The sequence below is a fragment of the Pygoscelis adeliae genome, unplaced genomic scaffold (assembly GCF_000699105.1).
Source record: "Pygoscelis adeliae isolate BGI_AS28 unplaced genomic scaffold, ASM69910v1 Scaffold485, whole genome shotgun sequence".
NCBI classification, from domain to species: domain Eukaryota; kingdom Metazoa; phylum Chordata; class Aves; order Sphenisciformes; family Spheniscidae; genus Pygoscelis; species Pygoscelis adeliae.
In genome coordinates this window covers 614,728-633,972 of record NW_008824803.1, presented here as the reverse complement: position 1 = coordinate 633,972, position 19,245 = coordinate 614,728, and the positions used below count along the sequence as shown (strand labels likewise).

The following is a 19,245-nucleotide window of genomic DNA, read 5'->3' as shown; positions in this document are numbered from 1 at the left end:
TTTGGCAGGAAGGAGGTTCTGGAGGCCACAGAACTGGGAAAGGGTTTAACATTAGATGTCTTTTGGTACTTGGACAGAAAGGAGGATGCTGTCAGTTCTGAACTTAAACTCCTGTATCCTAGCATTTGATTCCAGTTGATGTGATTCCAGTTTTTTGTATGGGGATTTTTGGGTTGGCCTACAGCTTATGTTCCTGTTGTCCCTAATGTCTATGACTATATTGGAGGTTTGGAGCTGAGGTGAATCTGTGATGGCTGTGAGGTCTGTGATTCAGGTTGTTTGACAACTCTTCCCCTTATGTCCTTATTACTGCCTCCTGCCCACAGCATGGAAGGGAAGAGGCTTTCCCAAAAGACTATTCCACAGTGATGGTGTTTGGAAAGGCAGTTTCCCTTTTCTGATAGTCAGCGCCACTTTGAGACAACTTAAAAGGTAGCCAGTTTCTTCCTTCTCTTGAGAAAAGGCATAAAGCAACCCATGGCTTGACATTTTCCAGTCTTGTGGTGACTCTGTTAAGATCATCTGCTTTCTCAGTCTGTTCCAGCTCTGGTTAGGAGGCAATAGGCTGGTACTACATTCCTCTTCATCCACACATCTTGGCCATCCTTAGTTTGGGAGAGTTGGCCCTGAGCATGTCCAACCATTCTGCTTATAAGGCAGGATCTTAGCTGCTTCAGAAAAGTCTATACCTACGTTTATAGGCTCTGAAGCTGCTTGTTTTAGACCCTGTGGGCTGAGCACAGGCTGACTACCCATCTCTCATTCTTTTGTTGTTCTGCCTAGTCCCTCTAGGAAGAACTGTGAGCTAATATCCAAATCATCTTCCCAGGGCACTTTAGGAACAGCAGCTGATGCCTTAAGTCTTCTGTGTGCTGCCATTATCCTGTGACAGTGCAGGCTTGTCTTACTGTCCTCCTTTTGGGACAAGGTTTGATTCTTGAGCTGCATCTCTTGATGTTGTTCTTTGCTGCCCTGTTCAGTGGACCATCTTTGGCTGACCGGATTCATCACACTGTTCCGAGTCTGCAACAGTAGCTTTCACATTGGGAGAAATAGCCTTTTCCATCTTGATTGCCCAAGAGATTGGCAGGTTGTTTCAAGGCAACAAGTACTATTGCATGTGCCTTATATATTTGTTCAGGACAGGTGTGAGCATGTTTTTAATGGTTTCATCGTAGGGAGAGAGTACCTAGCTAAAATCACAGTGAACTTATGCCAGAAGTATGACTAGACGTGCAGATTGCGTGTTATGAAAGTTGGCTTGGTCACTGCCAAGTAAATCTGCTTTCCTTATTCATTATTTCCATCAGAGCCCTCAAGCTGACTATTTCTTTCTCTTTAAGCTATTTTGAAGTTTGGCCTAAGGCAAAGCTTAACTCCTTTGGAGTCATCTCTGACAATTTCTTAAAACAGAGGATGGTCCTGATCATCATTTTGTGCTCATAAAACTCTTTCCTGAGTTTCTGGCCTGTTTTACCGCAAACATTTTTTTGGGGGTCTCTAGCGTTTCACTTTATTTTTGGGTTTCAATAAGAGGAAGTGCTTTCTGTTTTGCATTTTCTCTTTGTGGTACAATGGAACAGATATTTTTTGGTTGTTGGGTGGGATTTTTTTTGGTGGTTTTTTGTTTTATTTGGGGGTGTGTGTGTGTGTGTGCTAATCCAGAGCTTGTAGCTATATGTATGTGGTAGCTCTGGGTTACTGTAAACCCTTTTCTCACAGGGCGTGCAAACCAGTCTGTTCCCCTTTGCTGGATCAAGCACTAGGCTGTTGCCCTCTCCCATGGTCCTTATCAAGTTGTCCCCTGCACACACTAGAGCTGGCACAGCAACAGACTGTGGCTCAAGGTCTGAGGGGAAGTGACAGCCCAACCAGCAGCAGTAGCTCTAGGGAGGAGCCATCAACCTCTCCTTTTTGTGACCTCTGAGAGTGTTCCTGAGCGCTTGGCTTAAGTAACACCTTTCTGACTGGATACTTGAATCCACTCTAGCTACAGTCTGGGTTTTTTTGTTTTGTTTTGTTTTCTTAAGAGTTCCCAGCTGGCAGGTGGGTATCAGGTTCAAGGAGGCCACAGGGAAGGTTGTGGATCTGAAAGTCAAGCTGCTAGCTCCTCCTGGCTTCACTGCCACTGTGGTAACAGGAAAATTAACTCTGAATAGGATTAAATGAGAGAACGTGGCATTTCCTGAGGATGGCTGGGAGAGTGTATTTCCTGTCAGTTCTCCATGGGATCCCAGTGTGTATCTTAACACGTACTCACAAGTGCTAGCCAGTCTGCAGCAGTCTGCTGTCTTTCTGCTGGTAGTCAGATCTGTTGTGAGCGTGTTTGAGACACCTGGAGCTGTCACTGCCCTGTTGGTTCCCTAGGAGGGTCTGGACACCTCTGTCAGTGGTTCAGTAAAGGGAGTTGCCTTAATTTTGAAAGACATGCTCAAATTTCAGGAACTAGAAAGTCAGTGGAAGAGATAGAGTTGGATAGCACCTAAGTCAGTCTTTGCAGTGCCAAAAGCTTTGTGCCTCAAAGTGAGGGGGCAGATTGACTGGCTCTTCCCAGGGGAACTGCTGACAAAGACAGGAGCTGTGGCCTGGATAAGGAGGAGTTGCACAGCATCTCAGGAGAGCTGCCAGGAATGGGAGGGAGTTCTCTAATTTCACGTGCTTCAGTCTGCAAGTATAAGCCTTAATTTTTGCTTGATCTTAAATTTTGATTGATCTTAAATTGATTGGCGAGTCTAAGGAGAGGGAATTTTTTTCCTACTAACAAGCAGCAGAAAACATCATTCAAGTAAGAACACTGATGGACTCCTAAGGTGCTTTAAAGCTGAAGTGCAAAGCAGGTAACGATGCTGCTTTCCCATGTGCTTGTGCTATCAGTTATCTGAAATCCATAGGAAATCTGCTGTGTTTGTTTGAAATTTCATTGCAGGTCTTTGAATTTCTCATCCGGCTGCATTCAACTGAGGGATCTGTGGATGAAGAGGTCTACCCTTATGTTCGTACCTTGCTGCACTTTGATACTCGGGAATTCCTTAATGTTCTTGCTCTGGTAAGAGATTGCTCATCTCCTCCAAGAGAAAAATGCAACGCCAGTTCTTCCATCATCTATGTCATGTTTGCATGATCTGTAAGATTCCTGTTAAAAAGTTCATACTTTGGCTAAACCAGTAGTTACTGGCTTGATGCAGGAACAGTTTTGATGTGTGTTCTATAAGATATCAGAGGAGATCATAGTAGTCCTTTATGTCCTTAAATATAAATTGATGAACGCGACATTTTACAGTGAAGACTCTGGTAACAGAGGCCATCTTTAAAGCACAGGTAAAACAAGAATAATGTATTTGTAAAGAGTATTTTAGTATCTACATCTTTCTCCTACATAAAGGTTCATCTTTCTTCCTTTCCAAATTTCTTGAATTTCTTCTGTCTATTTGGACCTGTTACTTTTACCTGAATAAGTAAGAACCATTTTGGTAGTTACAAAAGAGCAAATTGTATCTTGGAACCTCCTGCTTAGGTGATATGCACAGAAAGGACTTAAAAGCATTGACAGCTTTGTGATGTGTCTGCTTCTTTGTGTTTGCTTGTATTTCTGGGGTTGGCAGTGGAGAGCATTCTTCTCAAGGTGTCAGTGTTTTGCCTCATGCAGACTTTTGAAGACTTTAAGAATGACAAGCAAGCTGTGGAATATCAACAGAGAATTGTGGACATACTTCTGAAAGTGAGTGTCCCTAAAAATTAACCTCTGTGTTTACATCTGACTGATTGTATACAATACTGTGCAGTAAAGCCTGTAATTTGAATGAGGTGTTTCCAGTCCTGTCCTGGATGACACCTCTGAGAAGGTGGTGGGCTGGAGCATGGATTCATCTCAGCCAAGGCTGTCGGTTGGATGTTCGGAAGTGATGCTTCATGCATATTAAGTATGGTGACAGAGAGGTCTCCTGTGCTGTCTGTGATTTCACCTGGGTTGTACTTTGTTGTCAAATTTCTCCTCTCTGCACTGTTAAGTTTATTTTTATCTGCTTCTCATTGATTCCACTCCCTGATTCCTTCTGAGGAGGAAAAAAGGTCCCAGGAATCCTGTGCTTGGCAGGGTGCCAATGCTCTTCTGATAAAACCCTGCTCCCTGTATCTGTAAATGCTGTATTTGGGATGTAACATACCCAGAATGACAGGCCTATCTTTAGTAAATGGGAGAGAAGAGGAATGTCAGAGTTATCAGCCTGGTGCTCTAGAAATCACTTGTCATTTGCAGACCGTGTTCCTTAACAATGAATGTTCTCATTAAAAGCTATCGCTGCCAAATGCCGTTTGCTTTTCCCTTCAAAGCTGTCAGCATTAATAATGAGTAACTCCACTTGGAAGCTGTTTATGTATAAACATATCATAAGCAGTGTTTCCCTGTCACTGTCATCATTGATAGATGAGAGCAAGGGCAGCAGTGAGTGAATTCAGTGACAGCACTGCTGTAGTAGGCTGTGTTGGAGGGTCCGAGATAATGTCACTGTGAGGGAACTTTTGTGAGCCTGCTTGGATGTTGCTGTTAGGATGTTAGTCAGCCCTGTGCTGGGTTAGACTATGCTTTTTTGTGTCTTTAGCTGCCATCAGCAGGAGGTGGCACACTGCAGCTGTGCTCTGGAGCTACTGTGGGATGTGTTCCTGTGGCACGGTGTAGGCTGGATCGAGCTGTTTACAGCCCTACTCTGTCCTGCTGGCCCCATAGCAAATGTCCACCACAACAGAATTCAACCCTGCTCTTGAAGGGGAAAAGGAGGGCAACTGTGAGAAGTGCTGCAGGATTAAATGCATCTGCAGGCAAACAATTTGGTGTTACGAAAACTGTCAGTCCCTTGGTCTGGAATCTGCTCTCCTTTTGGATTAAAAAAACCCCCAAACTTGGAACTTTTTGTTTAAATTTATCATTGGCAAAAAAAACCCTCTTAGGAAATAGCTGCACTTTTAAAATAATTTGGTCAACATAGATGTTCTGCTAATGCTGATCTAAACTTTGCCAAATATATTGTCTTTTAGAAAGTCCACATGGTTAGCCTGCAGCCTCTGTAAGGTTGCTCTGTTTCAGAGGCACAGTATTTTCAACTTCACATGGACTGATGAGGACCCAGTTTGTGAAAAACAAAGCTAAAATGAATAAAACACTCCTATTGTTTTAGTGAGCCATATTTTTAATGCTATTAGCTAATGCCATCTGACTAGGCTCCTGTATGAAATAGCCTTTTTAAACAGAAAATGAAGATTAAAAAAGAATGATAGCATTAGCTGATATTTCAAGCAGAGCTCTACTTGATTCCTTAATGTGTCTTACCTGTCTGCCTCCACTTGTGTAAGATAACCATTAGCATCTCATGGGGATCTGGAACTACGGGTTGCTTTAAGAAATCAATTCTATCTCCCAAGCTTAGACTGAATGAGGTTATAAACTGTGAGGTGCTCTGTGTCTAGGCTTTGCTAGAGCAATTCTTAGATGTTAGCTGACAGAGTTGTTCAGGTGATGGATTTCCTTCCAACTAAACCCACTGCTCTTAGCGGGGGACTCTCCAAACAGGGGCATTTCACTTTCCCTTAATGTTTAGGATTTTTTTAGAAGCATGAGACACCAAGTCAGGACACATCATGCTCGTTTTTTATATGCCAGACAAGCACTTCTCAGGTTTCAAATCCCTTTTGTAGTGACTCTTAGGTATTCCAGTTTTCTGTAATTTCAAGTCAAGTCAGCACAGCCACAAGTTTCTCAAAATATTCATAGACTAACAGCTAATTTAATGTGAGAAAAGAAACTTTTCCCCAAACCTACCTTTGTTTCTTAGTCATTTGATCAGTTCTTCTGCATACCACAACTGAAGTGGTGAGTGCCTGGGGCTTGAAGTCATATGTATTTTTTTTCTCCTATAATTATTAATTTTATCTCTTTTCCTCATGTGACAACATTTCTCTGCTCGGAAGCTCTGTTACACGTCCAGTGATCAGCACAGACTACAGAGATGGAGATAAACGTGGGTTTGGAGCCCCCTCACACCTGAAAATCAGGGACATGCAAGAATACTTCCCTTGAATATATGGCAGAGAGGTTGAGCCTCTTCAGCTTTAGGACAGAGGTGATTTAGCAAGGACACATCCACTGTCTGTGTCTTCAGGTGACACAGTTAAATGCCATGGAAGGTGGCTTATCTTTTGACCTTCAGGATGGACTAGCACCAGGAGATTGTGTAGATGTCTGGGGTAGGAGGAGACATGATGGCTGTACAGGGATTTCTTGTTGCAGTGTCCTGATTGGTTTCCTAAAGGCAGCTGCAGAATCAATCACTTGTGTTTTTATTTTTCCCTTTTCTCTCTAATGCTTCTCAGGTCATGGTAGAGAATTCTGACTTCACCCCATCGCAGGTTGGCTGTCTCTTTACCTTCCTTGCCCGTCAGCTCGCCAAGCCCAACAATACATTGTTTGTGAACAGGACGCTTTTTGACCAGGCAAGTATTTCTTTGTGAGGGGTGGAAAAGTTCCAAACAAGGTGCAGCACCACAGAAGGTGTGGCTAGTGCTGTGGACTGAAGCAATTCTGGAAGGATTGTTGCATTATAAAACAGGTAGCATCTGGGACTTTGTTGTGGTTTCAAAGAAGCAGAGTAGGAGAGACCACAGAAGCACAGTCAGCTCCGTATTTTAGCTTGCCTGCTGGAATTGTGTGAGAAATAGGGTCAGGTCCTAGGCGGTGGAACAGCCTCTGCTCCTCTCCATGGAATGGCAGATTCCTGTGGTCACTAGTGTGTCAGGAGAGGGAAAGCAAAGACCCATAAGGGCTGGAACCAAGCTGTTTATCTTTAAACCCCAGTGAGCATTTTGGTGGCTCTGTTGTCACTTGTTATGTGTATGAAGATGCCAAGATAGGGAGATAAAGGATGCCAACTAAAATGACACTAGCGAGCTCATAGAGCTTGTATACGTAGCTGGTAATTTCTAGTTTGCGTGGCCACCATCCTTCTCTGCTGTTTGAAATAGGCTGATATGCACCAGTGCATGCCTAAAGCTTGCATGGGTTAAGTTTATATCCCAGTCTAAGACCCAGAAATTCCTGGGACTGAGGTGGCATCTTCAATGGCTACAGCAGTTGCGCTTTGATGATGATATGGGTATATGAACACTAACAAAAAACGGGTTAGAAAATATATGTCCTTTGTCATAATTTAAGACCAAAGAAGTCTGTGGAGGCTACGTGGATTTGGATTAAACATTGTAATTACAGATATATTAAATTTTATGAATTACATGATTTCCTGTTTTTCTGGCAGAGATGGCACAGTCCAGGAGAGAAGTTGAAAGGGTCAGGGTAGTGGTTCCAGCTGTTTGGTGTGTGGTCCAAGGCAGGGTCATGGGGTCCCCTGAGTTCTTCTATATTCCCTGGGTTTCCCAAAGTTTGGTTCTAGATCCTGGTTGCAGAGTCATGGGTTTCCCTCCCTGGAGTCTTTCAGCAGTTCTTGGTTACTCCAGTATTCTTAAGTCTCCTTAGTTATAGGACCAAGTAGAGAATACCTCACGGATGAATAGTACATTCAAATTGCACTGTTGTGTTCTGATTTGCTGTTGCCATTATTGGTGCTCACAATCTGCTTGTTAGATTTATGCTAACAGCTACACTAACTAGGCCTAACTCATGCTAACCTCTACATCCTTGCACAGGTCCTTGAATTTCTGTGCAGTCCGGATGATGACTCCCGCCATTCGGAGAGGCAACAGGTAACGGCCTTCAAGGGAACATTTCTTTAAGCACCAGGTATGGCCAGACTGTAGAGCAAAGTTCAGCCTCATTGGGAACTTATGCTGGCTGAAGGTCATATGCTAAAGCAGTCACCTAGCACAGGAATGGTGGCCAGCGTGGAAGAATTGGGCAGTGCTGTACACAGCAGGAGTGAAGGAGGATCCTACCCCAGCATTGCCCTCAGGAGAGGTTTGACAGCAGTAAGAACAGAGGCAGGAAAGGTTCTGGATAAGCGCATGACCTTCATAGTTAATGGACTATCAATTAAAAAAATCTGTAAAATAAGTCCTGTGTTAATACGTTTAATGGAGCAGGAACAGTGTACTTTTGAATGGCACTGGCTGTCCAGCTACTACTGCAACATAAACAACTGGCCTTCAATATCTGCAGGTCCTTTTGGAATTGCTCCAGGCAGGAGGGATCGTACAGTTTGAAGAGAGCCGTCTTATCCAAATGGCAGAAAAAGCAGAATTGTAAGTTGCCGTGTGCAATATATAAATACTGCCTTTAAATCTCCTCCAAAGGTTTTTTCCTCCACATTTCTTGTTCCTACTTTGCAGCTGTGTTTGGGATTATTTTCCCTACGCATTCACATATGCTTCATTTAATATGTTCTTATTTAGTCCCAGTCTTTCTATCTTATCTCTATGGGGTGTTCTTACAGAAAGCATTGTTAAGGTAAGAGGGGCTAGAGCTGTGGAAACCCTTCAGAATGAAACCCTGTGGGGCTTGATGAGTTTTGGCACTTCCCATCCTAGAGCCCAGGCTTTGTTTAAAGGTATAGTTGTATATTTGAATGCTCTACCACTGACAGATGGAGATGACTCGTTGGGGTGAGACCCACAGGTGGATTTAAAAGCATGAAGGGGTCTGAAGCCACCCCCATGGTACTCATTTTAGAATTGAGTAGGAGAGACAAACACAGTGTCTGGAAAGGCTAAAAATTTCCACCATCTCCTTTAGATGCTTTACACTTCCAGAAAGAGTCTGTCATGCCTGAACAGAGTCAGCCAGGGCGGGGCATCTTCATCAAAGTCTTGAATTTGGATGTTATGTGAATTAATCCACCATACTACAAAGGACCAGAGGGATAGAAGTGCAGTGGTGGGGTATGCCATGCCTGTTTTCCTGCGTGTCCTAGAAGGATTTACTCAACCAAATTTTTCAGACTCAAGAAATGCAATTTTTCTCCTTGCTTCAGAGAGTTTGACAGCCAGAACCACCAGCTCAGCCACTTCCATCAGAGCTAAAAGACCTATAGTGTAATGTTATTTAGCAGACTTTTCATTTGTTTTGCCTCAGTTGCATCTGTTTTTATCTAAAGTCTCAAACTATTAAAGGTGTTTATTAAAATCCGAAGGTAGGAAGCTGTGTCATAACACATTATTGAGTCATGTTCAGTATATTTCTTCAAATTAGTATTGTGGATCGGCCTAGTTTAGAGCTGAGTGTGTTATGGAAGTAAGGAAGATGATCCATGAACAGCAGAACCTGTGAAACCTGATTTCTTTAAGGATTTTCATCCTCTGTCCCTTGCCTCTCACCTTAGTAACTCTGGTTTTCTCTGTTCTGTATGATAACTTCCCCAAAAGAGGGAGGTTGATAGGCTGATTGGCCTGTGGCTGATACTAAATGGCATATGTAAACTGGAGCCACCCAACCTGTGTGCTGAAAACCTTAATGTAGGATATTTCCAAATGCTTTTTGCAAAACATACTGTATTTTCTTCTGAGTGCTGCCAAACTGTGCTAGATCTGAGCTACCTACTTCTATTCTGCTGACTCAGCTGAGTGGGTGTGTTTTTCCTAATGTGGAAAGTATTTTTCATTTTAGCTATCAGATTTGCGAGTTCATGTATGAACGAGAGCTTCGCTATGACAAAATAATTGGCTGTTACCTGCATGATCCAGTGAGAAAGGTGAGTAAATCTGGTGCTTCTGGCCTTTCTTCTTCATAGCAGTGCAGCCTGTCCTGCTGGCCGGAGTGTGAATGGGCACAACAGCCCTGCTCTTCTGTCATACTTCTCTATCTTAAAAAGTATCCTCCTTTTACAGTTGAGTTTTCTTAGTTCTAGTCAGGCTTTTTGTGTTTGTGTGTGTGTTGGAGAGGAGTTGATTTTTTAAAAGCTTCAGAGTTTTTAATTTCTTTTTAAATTTAAACGATGCTAATACATAAAACCTGAGTGCAAGGTGGGATTTATTGCAAATGTTGCTAACTGCAATACTTCTTTGTTTCTGCCATCAGTCCCCTCTTTTCTCCCCCTGGATGGAGTCTCTCTGCCCTTACTATCTCTTTGCAATTACCTTCTGCATGTGCATAAGTTGCATATCTGCCACAGTTTTTGAGGTATTCTCTTCCCTACCACCAACAGAAGTTGGGAGGAGCATCTGGCAAATTTGATCTCACCAGCTCCTTATGAAACCACTATGCTGAAAGTTGTGTGGGTGAAGGAATCAGAAGAGATAGGTTGTGATAATGAGACAGTCAAAAACTATGGTACAGGAGAGCATCTGAGCTGAGGACAGTGCAGGAGAACCTGGGGGAGAGGCTAGTGTTGAAAAGGAATTCAGGAATATGCTGGGAAAACTGACCTACCCTCTGGTAGAGCATTATTTTCTCTGCTTGTGCTCCTAGCTAAAGAGTGATGTCCTGTCCTTTTTCCCTGTGAGCAAGAGGGGGACATTTCTAATAGTGGAAGAGCAATTCTCTTTGACCTCAGTGCTTAACATATTTAGCATCAATTCTGTTCCCCTTGGCTTTTTTTTTCCTGGCAGTTCTTCAGGAACTATTTAGGGACATATAATCTCGCCTGCAGATAACTTATCCTGACTTGCTAAGAGAGGACTAGCCCTGAGGTCATCCTAAGACTGTTTGAAATGCTCTCCCTTAGCAAAAGCTAATGCTGTTAGTGGCGCTGCAGAACATACGATACCATTTATGGTTTTATGCCTCACAGGAAGAAGTTTTCAACTATATTCACAATATCCTGTCCATGCCTGGCTACAGTGCTGAAGAAAAGCAGTTGGTGTGGCAGAAAGCTTTGGAACATATAGAGGTACAGTGTATCCTAAACCCATGGTATCTGAGCTACTGCTAACTCCTGTTGGATATGCCTAGTGCTGTTCTGTAAGCAGAAATTACACAGTTTCAAGTCAGAACTGTTTAGGAAGCTCTGACTTTAAGGTTTAGTGGTCTCATACATCAATATAAGTGCATCTCAGATTCAGGCTGGCCTCCTTGGTTTCCTGGTTTCAAGTATTGCTGTCTGGATAATGGGACCTTATCAGGGGATGATGGCTAGTGAGTGCTGTGTAGCAGGCAAGGGAAACATTAGTAAGTCTTTCATCTCTTGAGCTTGCAGCAGCAGCAAGGTCAGGACATTGACATCACTGACCTCACAGTCTGGTATCACATTCCTCGTCTTACAATGGTAATAGCATTCAGCCTTGGTACCCTGGCATTTCTAACCTGTGGGAAGATGGGGTCATGACTTCTACTGTATGATACGGACTGTTGCTAGACTTCTCTAGCTAATAACTTTTCCCATCTCTGCAATCTCTCTTTGCTTCAGGGGATGGAGATAGATGTGTCTGAAATAATTGTCCAGTCAGTAGATATGGAGAATCCATAATATCTCTAGTTCCTACAAGGTGGTGTCAGTCCCCTCCAGGTTGATCTGGAGATAAGCCAGGAAAATAACTCTGTCTATAAAACAAGCAGTCATGCACTTGCCTAGACTACTTTAGCAGAAAACAGCCACAGAAGTCTGTGTCCTGTGAGGTGCACAAAAAAGTACTAGGTACATTTGAAAGATACAGAATACTTTCAGTCTCTACCAGCATCTGCAAGTAGTGTGTGACTGAGAAAATGGACCAAGAGGGAAAATTATTTGAAAGACAATAAACAACGAAATGCTGTGAATCCAGCTGTATGACATGCAGCTCACTGAGCTCACGCCCACTCTCCAGATGCACTTTCAGAGCTTATGGGAATTGGTGGTGATGGTTGTGCTGTAGCTGAGTGGGCCTGGCTCATTACTGCCTTATCAGAGCAACTGTGGTTCCACACTGGGCTTTCCAAGTTGAGCAAACTGCTGTCTACTTTGCTGCTTCCTTGTGTCTGCTTCATTCTTCTCCTACTGCATCCCTTGTCTCTGCTTGTATTGGTATATACAGCCCAAATGGTTTGGCATTATGAGTGAGTCAGCCTCCCTCTGTAAGCCCTATTTTGTGACTTTATCAAATCACAGGTATTTGCTTGGTCAAATCCTTGCTGGGTCTCTTCAGCCTGAGGCCTTTACAATTGCTGTTCCATGCTTGGGTGTCTCAGGACAAATCAGAAATGTCCTGGGTTGCCCTTCCTGATGTTGCTCACTGTGTTGTACTGGTTTTGATAAGCTTGTTGTAGGCTAAGACTGCCAGCTTTTTGTATTGAGTCGTTTGTTTATGTTTTCTCAGTCTGGTGGAGCCACTTCTTGATTATTGTACAGCATCAGAAGTGCCCAGTGGACAACTTGTCAGAACTGCGTACTTTTCTGAAGTTGGCAAACAACAGAAAAAACTCCTCTCAACTTCTCCATGACCATCCTTAAAAATGGTGTTTCTTGCACAGTTCCAGCAGCCTTGCAGGTAACTGCTGGCTGCTTTTACCTTTTTGCAGCTTCCTCCAAAAACTTGCTGGGCAGATGATCAGTTCTGTAGGTCACCTTTCTTGGGTGCTGTCATTGAGAGATCAACTCCCTCTTTCCTTTCGGCATCTTTCTTTTCCCAGGATTGGTGAACAATATACACAATTTCATGTGGCTTAACAGCTTATTGGCTGCTATGGGTTTTTGGGTTTTTTTCGTTGTATTAATCCTGCTCTCAGACATTCAGAAGACTTAAAATAATAAATAACATTTTACTAGGATGACACTGTGATTTCAGGTCTTTGTAACAACTGCCCTTTCATCTGCTTAGGTATGAAAGTAGCAAACCAGCCTCTTCAGTTGAACCTAGCAGTGTCTAGAGAGGCTTTCCTGGTGATCGTATTACAGAAAATGGGGTTTGTGATCAGTGCCACTTCTTATTTTCGCCATCATCCTACATACCTGTTGTTCCTTGATGTTTATCTTGAAAATAAAGCCTAAGGCTTCTCTTCAATCGTAGTTCTGTTTGTGGTAGTCACTTTCTGTCCTCAGACCCACATGCCTTGTGTCAGTACTGTCTCCTCAAGGGCTGTCTACCTAAGAAGTACCATGTTTGCAAATCACTCAAACCTGGGAGAGGATGAAAACCCAAGCCTAAAACCTTTTGCTTGGGGGTAGGCTATGAAGGTGATCCAAGAGCTGCAGTCAGTTACAGGGAGGCTGGGCCATCTCCCTCTAGCCAGTCAGTCTTATCTTCAGCAGTCCTGAAGACTCCCAGGGAGGGTTTTTCCAGAGAGAGAAACAAATGAAGGCAGTCACACTACATCCTTTCTACATTCCTCTGCACTCCTGTGGTTAAGATCTTCTGGGTCCTTTGGATTGCCTGGGCTTGTGAGATAAGGTGTCGTGATCCTGAGCACTGGGGAAGCAACTAACAGCTGTGGCTCATGCAGTAAAGCTGTGGTGTCAAACACCACAGAGCTGCATTACGTACAATATGGTAGGCAAATTTTGCTTTGGAAACCTCACAAAACGCATCCTCTATGATAGCTCTTCTTTAAAGAGCTTGTGGAGTATTCACGTTCCTTCTTGTTACTTCCTTTCTTCCCCTCACCCTGGTCTGTTGCTGACATTGGCTGCATTTGGTGGCTGCTACATCTATCTGGAGACCAAGCTAGTGCTAAGTAACTTTTTCAGTTTTTTTTTTTTTCTTCTAGATGTATGTTTATGAAATTTTCCTTTCTTTATCACTGTAACAGTTGTTTAGTAAAGCAATGTTTTCTCCTTTGTAGGCTTAGCAGGGGCTTTTGGGAAGGGTTACCAGGTACCCAATATTGGTTTGAAGCAGTTGCTTTTCATTTGTTTGGAAGCATGGATGCATTTTGAAACATTAGGAGCAAAAAACCTCATGTTCTGGGTTGTGTAAACTTCTATGATATGAAGCCTTTTAGATCAAGGTTGACAGGATGCAAACCCACAGGCATGTTAAAGAATTTTTTCCTTTTATTACAGTAAAGAAATTATTCGGTTTTTTTCAGGCCTGGACAGGTATCAGTTACCGTTAACAGTTACAGGAAACCTGCTTTTAAACCTCTGGTTCAGTTCAGTTCAAGCCAGTTAAACACTGTTTCCATTTGACTGAGAAATTCCCTCGGGTCAATTGAGGGCTTTGTTTCCTCTCTACTGCTGGCTCCTAGTTGGCACTAGCTGGTCTTGTTGGCAGGGGGTAAAAGGCAGTTGTCAGAAAACCTGATGAAATAATTTCCTTGCCTTAGGACTGAGAATGTGGTCTCACTGGTGTGAAGAGTTTTGCATTCTTACAAGGCCTGTTGTGTAGTAAAATCATCGACTTTCAAAAATGCCTTTTTACAAACTACCCTTTCTTCTAATTTTTTTCGAAATCACTTTTTGTGTGATGGTATTCATTATTTTACAGCTTTCATCTAGGCAAAGATGTAGTTACAATGTGAATGGACTCAGTGAAACGGCAAAATTATATTGCCTATGAACTTAAAAGTAATTATTTTTGTTGTGTTTCCCTCTCCGAAGGAGTTGCTGTTGCTGAGCCCATGTAAAGCAGCCGACTTGGTAGCCATTCACTTCAGTGAGCAGATTGAGAGCATCATTACAAACCTCCAGGTAAAGTGTCAAACTTCATTGATGTTGGTGCTTCTTTACAGTGGGGTTGCCATTCTTGTAAGAAATAATTGCTAAGAGTAATGGTAAGTTGTCACTGTGTCATAAATGGAAGAAAAATAGCTTGATAGTTACTCAGCTGCAGGAATTGCTACATTTAAATTATTTGGCCTGTTTGTAGAGTTCTGGCCGTAAAAATGTATGATCTCTGAGGTGCTGGTTGCATCACTTGATAACGCAGTTTTCAGTTTGGAGTTCAGTATGGCTTGCACGCAGAGATCAGACAGAGCTGTTGTCAGCAAACGTATCCTCTGAGTATTTACGCAAGACAAATGCCTAAACCAACTTCTTCATCAGGCACCAGCTGTGAACAGTATTTTCTTCAATGGATATAGTTCAGGAACCACTGGTTTATAGCACATTATTTAAAAAGGTAATACTCTGTCTCCTTCTGTTGTACAGGACCAGTTTTTACTCTTCCAGTTTCTGAGGAGTCTCCTTGATCCGAGGTATGTAAGAAAATTAGACCATTTGCAAACTACAGCTTGAAAACATGGGTTAAAATAAACTCCTTTGAAACAGTCAGCCTACAGCCAAGTTTAGGGCTTGGAAAAGGTGACTTGCTCTTCAAACTGCACAAAGTTGAGAAGGACAGCACAGAAATAAGTGTTCTGGGAAGTATCCTTTAGCAGAGCCCATGCCAGCTTCCTAACTGGGAAGTGGTGTGGGTTCCTGTACGTGCAGTGTGATGCCTCCCCCACTCTGGTGGGAGTTTGGGCATTGCTGTAACAGCTTCTTTGAGAAGGCTGTGAAATGGTTACCTGTGACTGAAACTGCCATTTCTGTTCTCGGAAATGGCAGTTTCTGTTCTCAACCCACCAATCGATTACTTGACCAAGGTGCCGAAGTTTAACATAAATAGAAAAGCATTTTGGTCTATTGGCATTTTTCATTTCTATCTTATTTCAGAATTGCTGCCGCATTTCACTGCAAACTTCTCTTTAACTACTTGCTTGCTCCATCTGCTCCTGGTCTTTCAGTACTTCAGCACTGAGTGTTCTCTTCCTGTTGAATCAGTTTCAAATGCTACAAGACCTTGATTTTATTTATTTAATTTGTAAGACATTTATATATGCACAGCTCCAATTGCCTTCAAGCGATTATTAATGCAATTTAAGGCAAGATCTTGTTTTGTCAATTAGCTACAAATTAATTGTCTTTATGAGGAGGAGGAGTACTAGGAAAAGGTAATATTGTCTAAATTCAAGTGTCAATGTTTCAGTTCTTGTTGAAGTGGAAGAAAAAGCATGCTTTGGAAGCTAGAACTTGGAATTAATAACTTTTTTAGATTTTGTTAGGATGTAAATTAAAAATAATAAAAAAAAGACATGTTTTTTTATTTCCTGAGTTTTACAGCCATGTTTGTATGGAACGTGTGAACCTCCACACCTGTTTTGTTTCTTAGAAGTCAACATAAAATCAGCATTTTGCCAAGAAAATATCTTGGTTGGGTTTTACAGGAGAGAAATTAGATTATTTAGTTAATAAATTAATAATTTTAAGAAGAAAATTGAATAGTTAAGCAGAAATGATGCCCAGCTGGATGTTAAGTAGGACTTCGTTTATGCTGTGATATCACTTGCAGTAAGTGAGACCAATGAATGTAGTAATTAACCTGGATTTTAATCTCAGGCATAGAGTAGCTTCCATAATCTCTGAATAATAAACATATCTAATTTAGCTCTACCATAATTAGAGCTAAATACAACCATTTCTCCTGTATTTATCTTCTAATCAAAACCAACACATGATGTGTTCAAACCAGCAATAGGAAGCAACTTTCTGTATCTGATCTTCCAAAAGATCTCTGCTTTTCCTTCCAAGGCTGGTGTTCAGCAAGGTGCAGTAGGCCACATGGCTTGTCACATTGTGCCGTGTGTCCCTTAGGAAAGCTTATGAACAGTTCCTTTTCCCTCTCTGTTTCAAAGCCCACTAGTTCTCTGCACTGCAGTAAGATGTTCAGCATCCCAAGTAACGGAGATAAACTGTGTACTGACTGGATTGTTGTAGCCAGAATACTCAATAAGCAAAAGATAAGTGGGACAGTTATGCAGAAAAATGAACAAAATAGTACTAAATACTTCGGATTCACATGTGCTAGTGACTGACCGTAAAGCATGTCTGCAAGCCCAAGGTTTGACCTATTGTTATTAAACTATGTTGTCAGTAAGAAGTGTTCTGTAGAGATCCTAGATTGCTGGAGGGGCTTTTTTTTTTTTTTTAATAACAGTCAAGGTCCTGTGGTCTGTTTTCAGTGCTATGAGGTTGTCTGCTTCTAAGACCTATCGAAATGAACTGAACTGTATCCTGAGAGAGGTGGGGAAGGAGGGAAAAATCTTGCTATGCAAGACCTAATCTGCAGATATACCTATACTTTGTAGTATATCTATGCATAAAATAGTGATTAAGTTCTTCTGAAAACATCTGTCTCTTTTCAGTCAATCTAAATGTTTATATGCTTTTTTGAGCAAAATTATTATTAAAATAAAGACTCTTAAGCAGTAAATGAGCTTTTAATGTCGCAAATATGATTGCTTGCTTGATCATATGGGGACAAGACTCATCATGCTAGTGTAACTATCCTAGTTGGTGGAATTGCATTAGGGATTAACTTGGCCCATTTAATTTAGCTAGAGATTTATTTTAAAGGAGGTGGAAGGGGGAAGGGAGGACACAGGGTTAACAGAAACTGCCTGGAGAAATTAAAACCGAATGTCTGTATGTTTTTATCTTATAAGCAGCCACAGAAAACCGAGAATGTAGTGTGTGTTGCTCAGCTCATTAATCACAGCCTTTGCTACATTTCCATTTTAATTTCTTAAGTTTTTTCCTCTAAAAAAACCAATGCAGTGAAACGTGTCTGTTTGCAGCATGTGTTTGTGTATTATACCAACAATATTAACTTATTTAGCAATACAGTGTTCTGGGTCTATAAATATATTAACAGATACCTAAACTTTTAGGTTCTGTTACAATGGCTATTCTCACTGACCACCTATCTGTAACATTCGCAAGGCTCACTTGTGCCACGTTTTGTGAGAAACCAAGGATTATCTCTTCCTTTTAGGAAAGAGCATGTAGAGTATGGCAGAGGAGATGTTTGGCATGGTTATATTGAAGATGAACCTGATCACACTGAGCTGAGCAGGACTTGCAAGTCTCAAGTCTGTTGCTTAGTTTTTAACATTATCAAAATCCAGCTTTCGTTCTGTTCTCTCTTCTCTGCATTTCTTAAGTGAAATGGTTAAGGAAAAGGTCAGCTTGCTCATGAAGCCATGAATACTAGGTGCCAGAGTTATTTCCAGACTAGAAGTTTGTTCTCATACTAAAAATGTATGACTTGCCATTTTTCCCATTTTGGTAGACAGATCATCTTAGATAGAAAGTGCTGCTTTATTTTAGTCTAGTTGCAAAAAGAGTAGAACACTCACTCCCTTACAGGCATGGGGGAGTTTATAGGGTGTGTGTTGTGGGAGGAGTGGATGGTGAATGCAGGAGGCCAGAATTTAGGGTTCTTGTTTGGTCCTTCAAAATTCCATTCTTTATTTGATGTCAGAACACAATAGTTTGGATACCAATTCTTGTACAACTGTGTCCATACTTTGGACACTGTGATCAGTACCTGCGTGAGGCTTTCACTTCTGTGCAAATATCATTTATAATCAAGTGATTGACATTGTAATCACAGTCAGCTTCTTTTGGCTTGCTAGGGGCACAGAGTTCTCCTGGCCTTTCTTGGATGATAATAATCCTGTTAGCTCTTGTAGCTCCCAGGAAATATAGGATCATATTGTATATCAGACCTTTTCCATCCCATGGTGGTAGGGTTTGCACATCAACTCATCTTCTCCTGATTAGGAATTTCTGTTCAGAAAGGTAACAAAACTAAATACATACCTTGATCTGTTTTCTTTCCTAGCAGGAGCTTCAGAACAGGTTTAAGAGCCCTGTTTCCTAGACAGGTTAAACTCTGCTGTTTCTCTGCATGACGCATCAATCCTAGAACTGCCACATGAAGTTTAACCTACAGTGGTGGAGAACTGCTGTTCATTTTGAAGGGTTGCAGGTGCTATATCTATATCTAGGAAAGTATCATCCTTTCCATCCTAACTCTTTGAAATCTCTTGCTTCATGTTGCTCTTTTTAAAAACAAGATCAGTAGAAAAACAGTCAGGACACAGGGACAGTCATGGGCACAGCAAGCAATTCTGTTCTCTGTTTTGTTTCCCCCACTTTAGGAGTTTACTTAATAATAAGCCAAGGGATTAGAAAATGGCCACTGCACGAACCACTGCAGTGCCAGCAGCTGCTGCTGGAAAGGAATTGGAGAAATCTTTTTTACAGGGACATCTTTATTCAGTGAGTTTAATTGTACTCTGGGCTTCACCTGCAGAAATTACCTCAGCTAGAATCAGAAAGGAAGTCCTAGTTTGGCCTCCTGAATGGCTCAGGCCAGGCAGCATTATCCACAGCCCTAACCAGAAGAGAAGAGTGTCAGGTCTGCACTGCTGAGTGCCTGACCATCATGGCAGTGTTGCTTGTGACAGGTCAGAGGAGGTCAGGGAGATAACAAGGGCAGGAAACACAGCAGAGGTTGGAGACTTCACCTGCCTGTGTTGATTGAGCAGATCCCATGCTGGGAGATGAGGTAGTT

At 42.0% G+C, this 19,245-nt stretch overlaps 1 protein-coding gene across 1 annotated transcript in view; it reads left to right on the top strand.

Moving 5' to 3' along the window:
• The window catches only part of VPS8 (vacuolar protein sorting 8 homolog (S. cerevisiae)), an 88,933-nt gene that overhangs the window by 40,414 nt on the left and 29,274 nt on the right, over positions 1-19,245 (top strand). Inside the window, exons 26-34 of the mRNA XM_009324006.1 lie at positions 2,927-3,046; positions 3,647-3,718; positions 6,364-6,483; positions 7,690-7,746; positions 8,159-8,241; positions 9,602-9,686; positions 10,725-10,823; positions 14,445-14,534; positions 14,994-15,040. Of these exons, the coding sequence (XP_009322281.1) occupies positions 2,927-3,046; positions 3,647-3,718; positions 6,364-6,483; positions 7,690-7,746; positions 8,159-8,241; positions 9,602-9,686; positions 10,725-10,823; positions 14,445-14,534; positions 14,994-15,040 (773 nt within the window). The remainder of the gene's footprint in view (positions 1-2,926; positions 3,047-3,646; positions 3,719-6,363; positions 6,484-7,689; positions 7,747-8,158; positions 8,242-9,601; positions 9,687-10,724; positions 10,824-14,444; positions 14,535-14,993; positions 15,041-19,245) is intronic.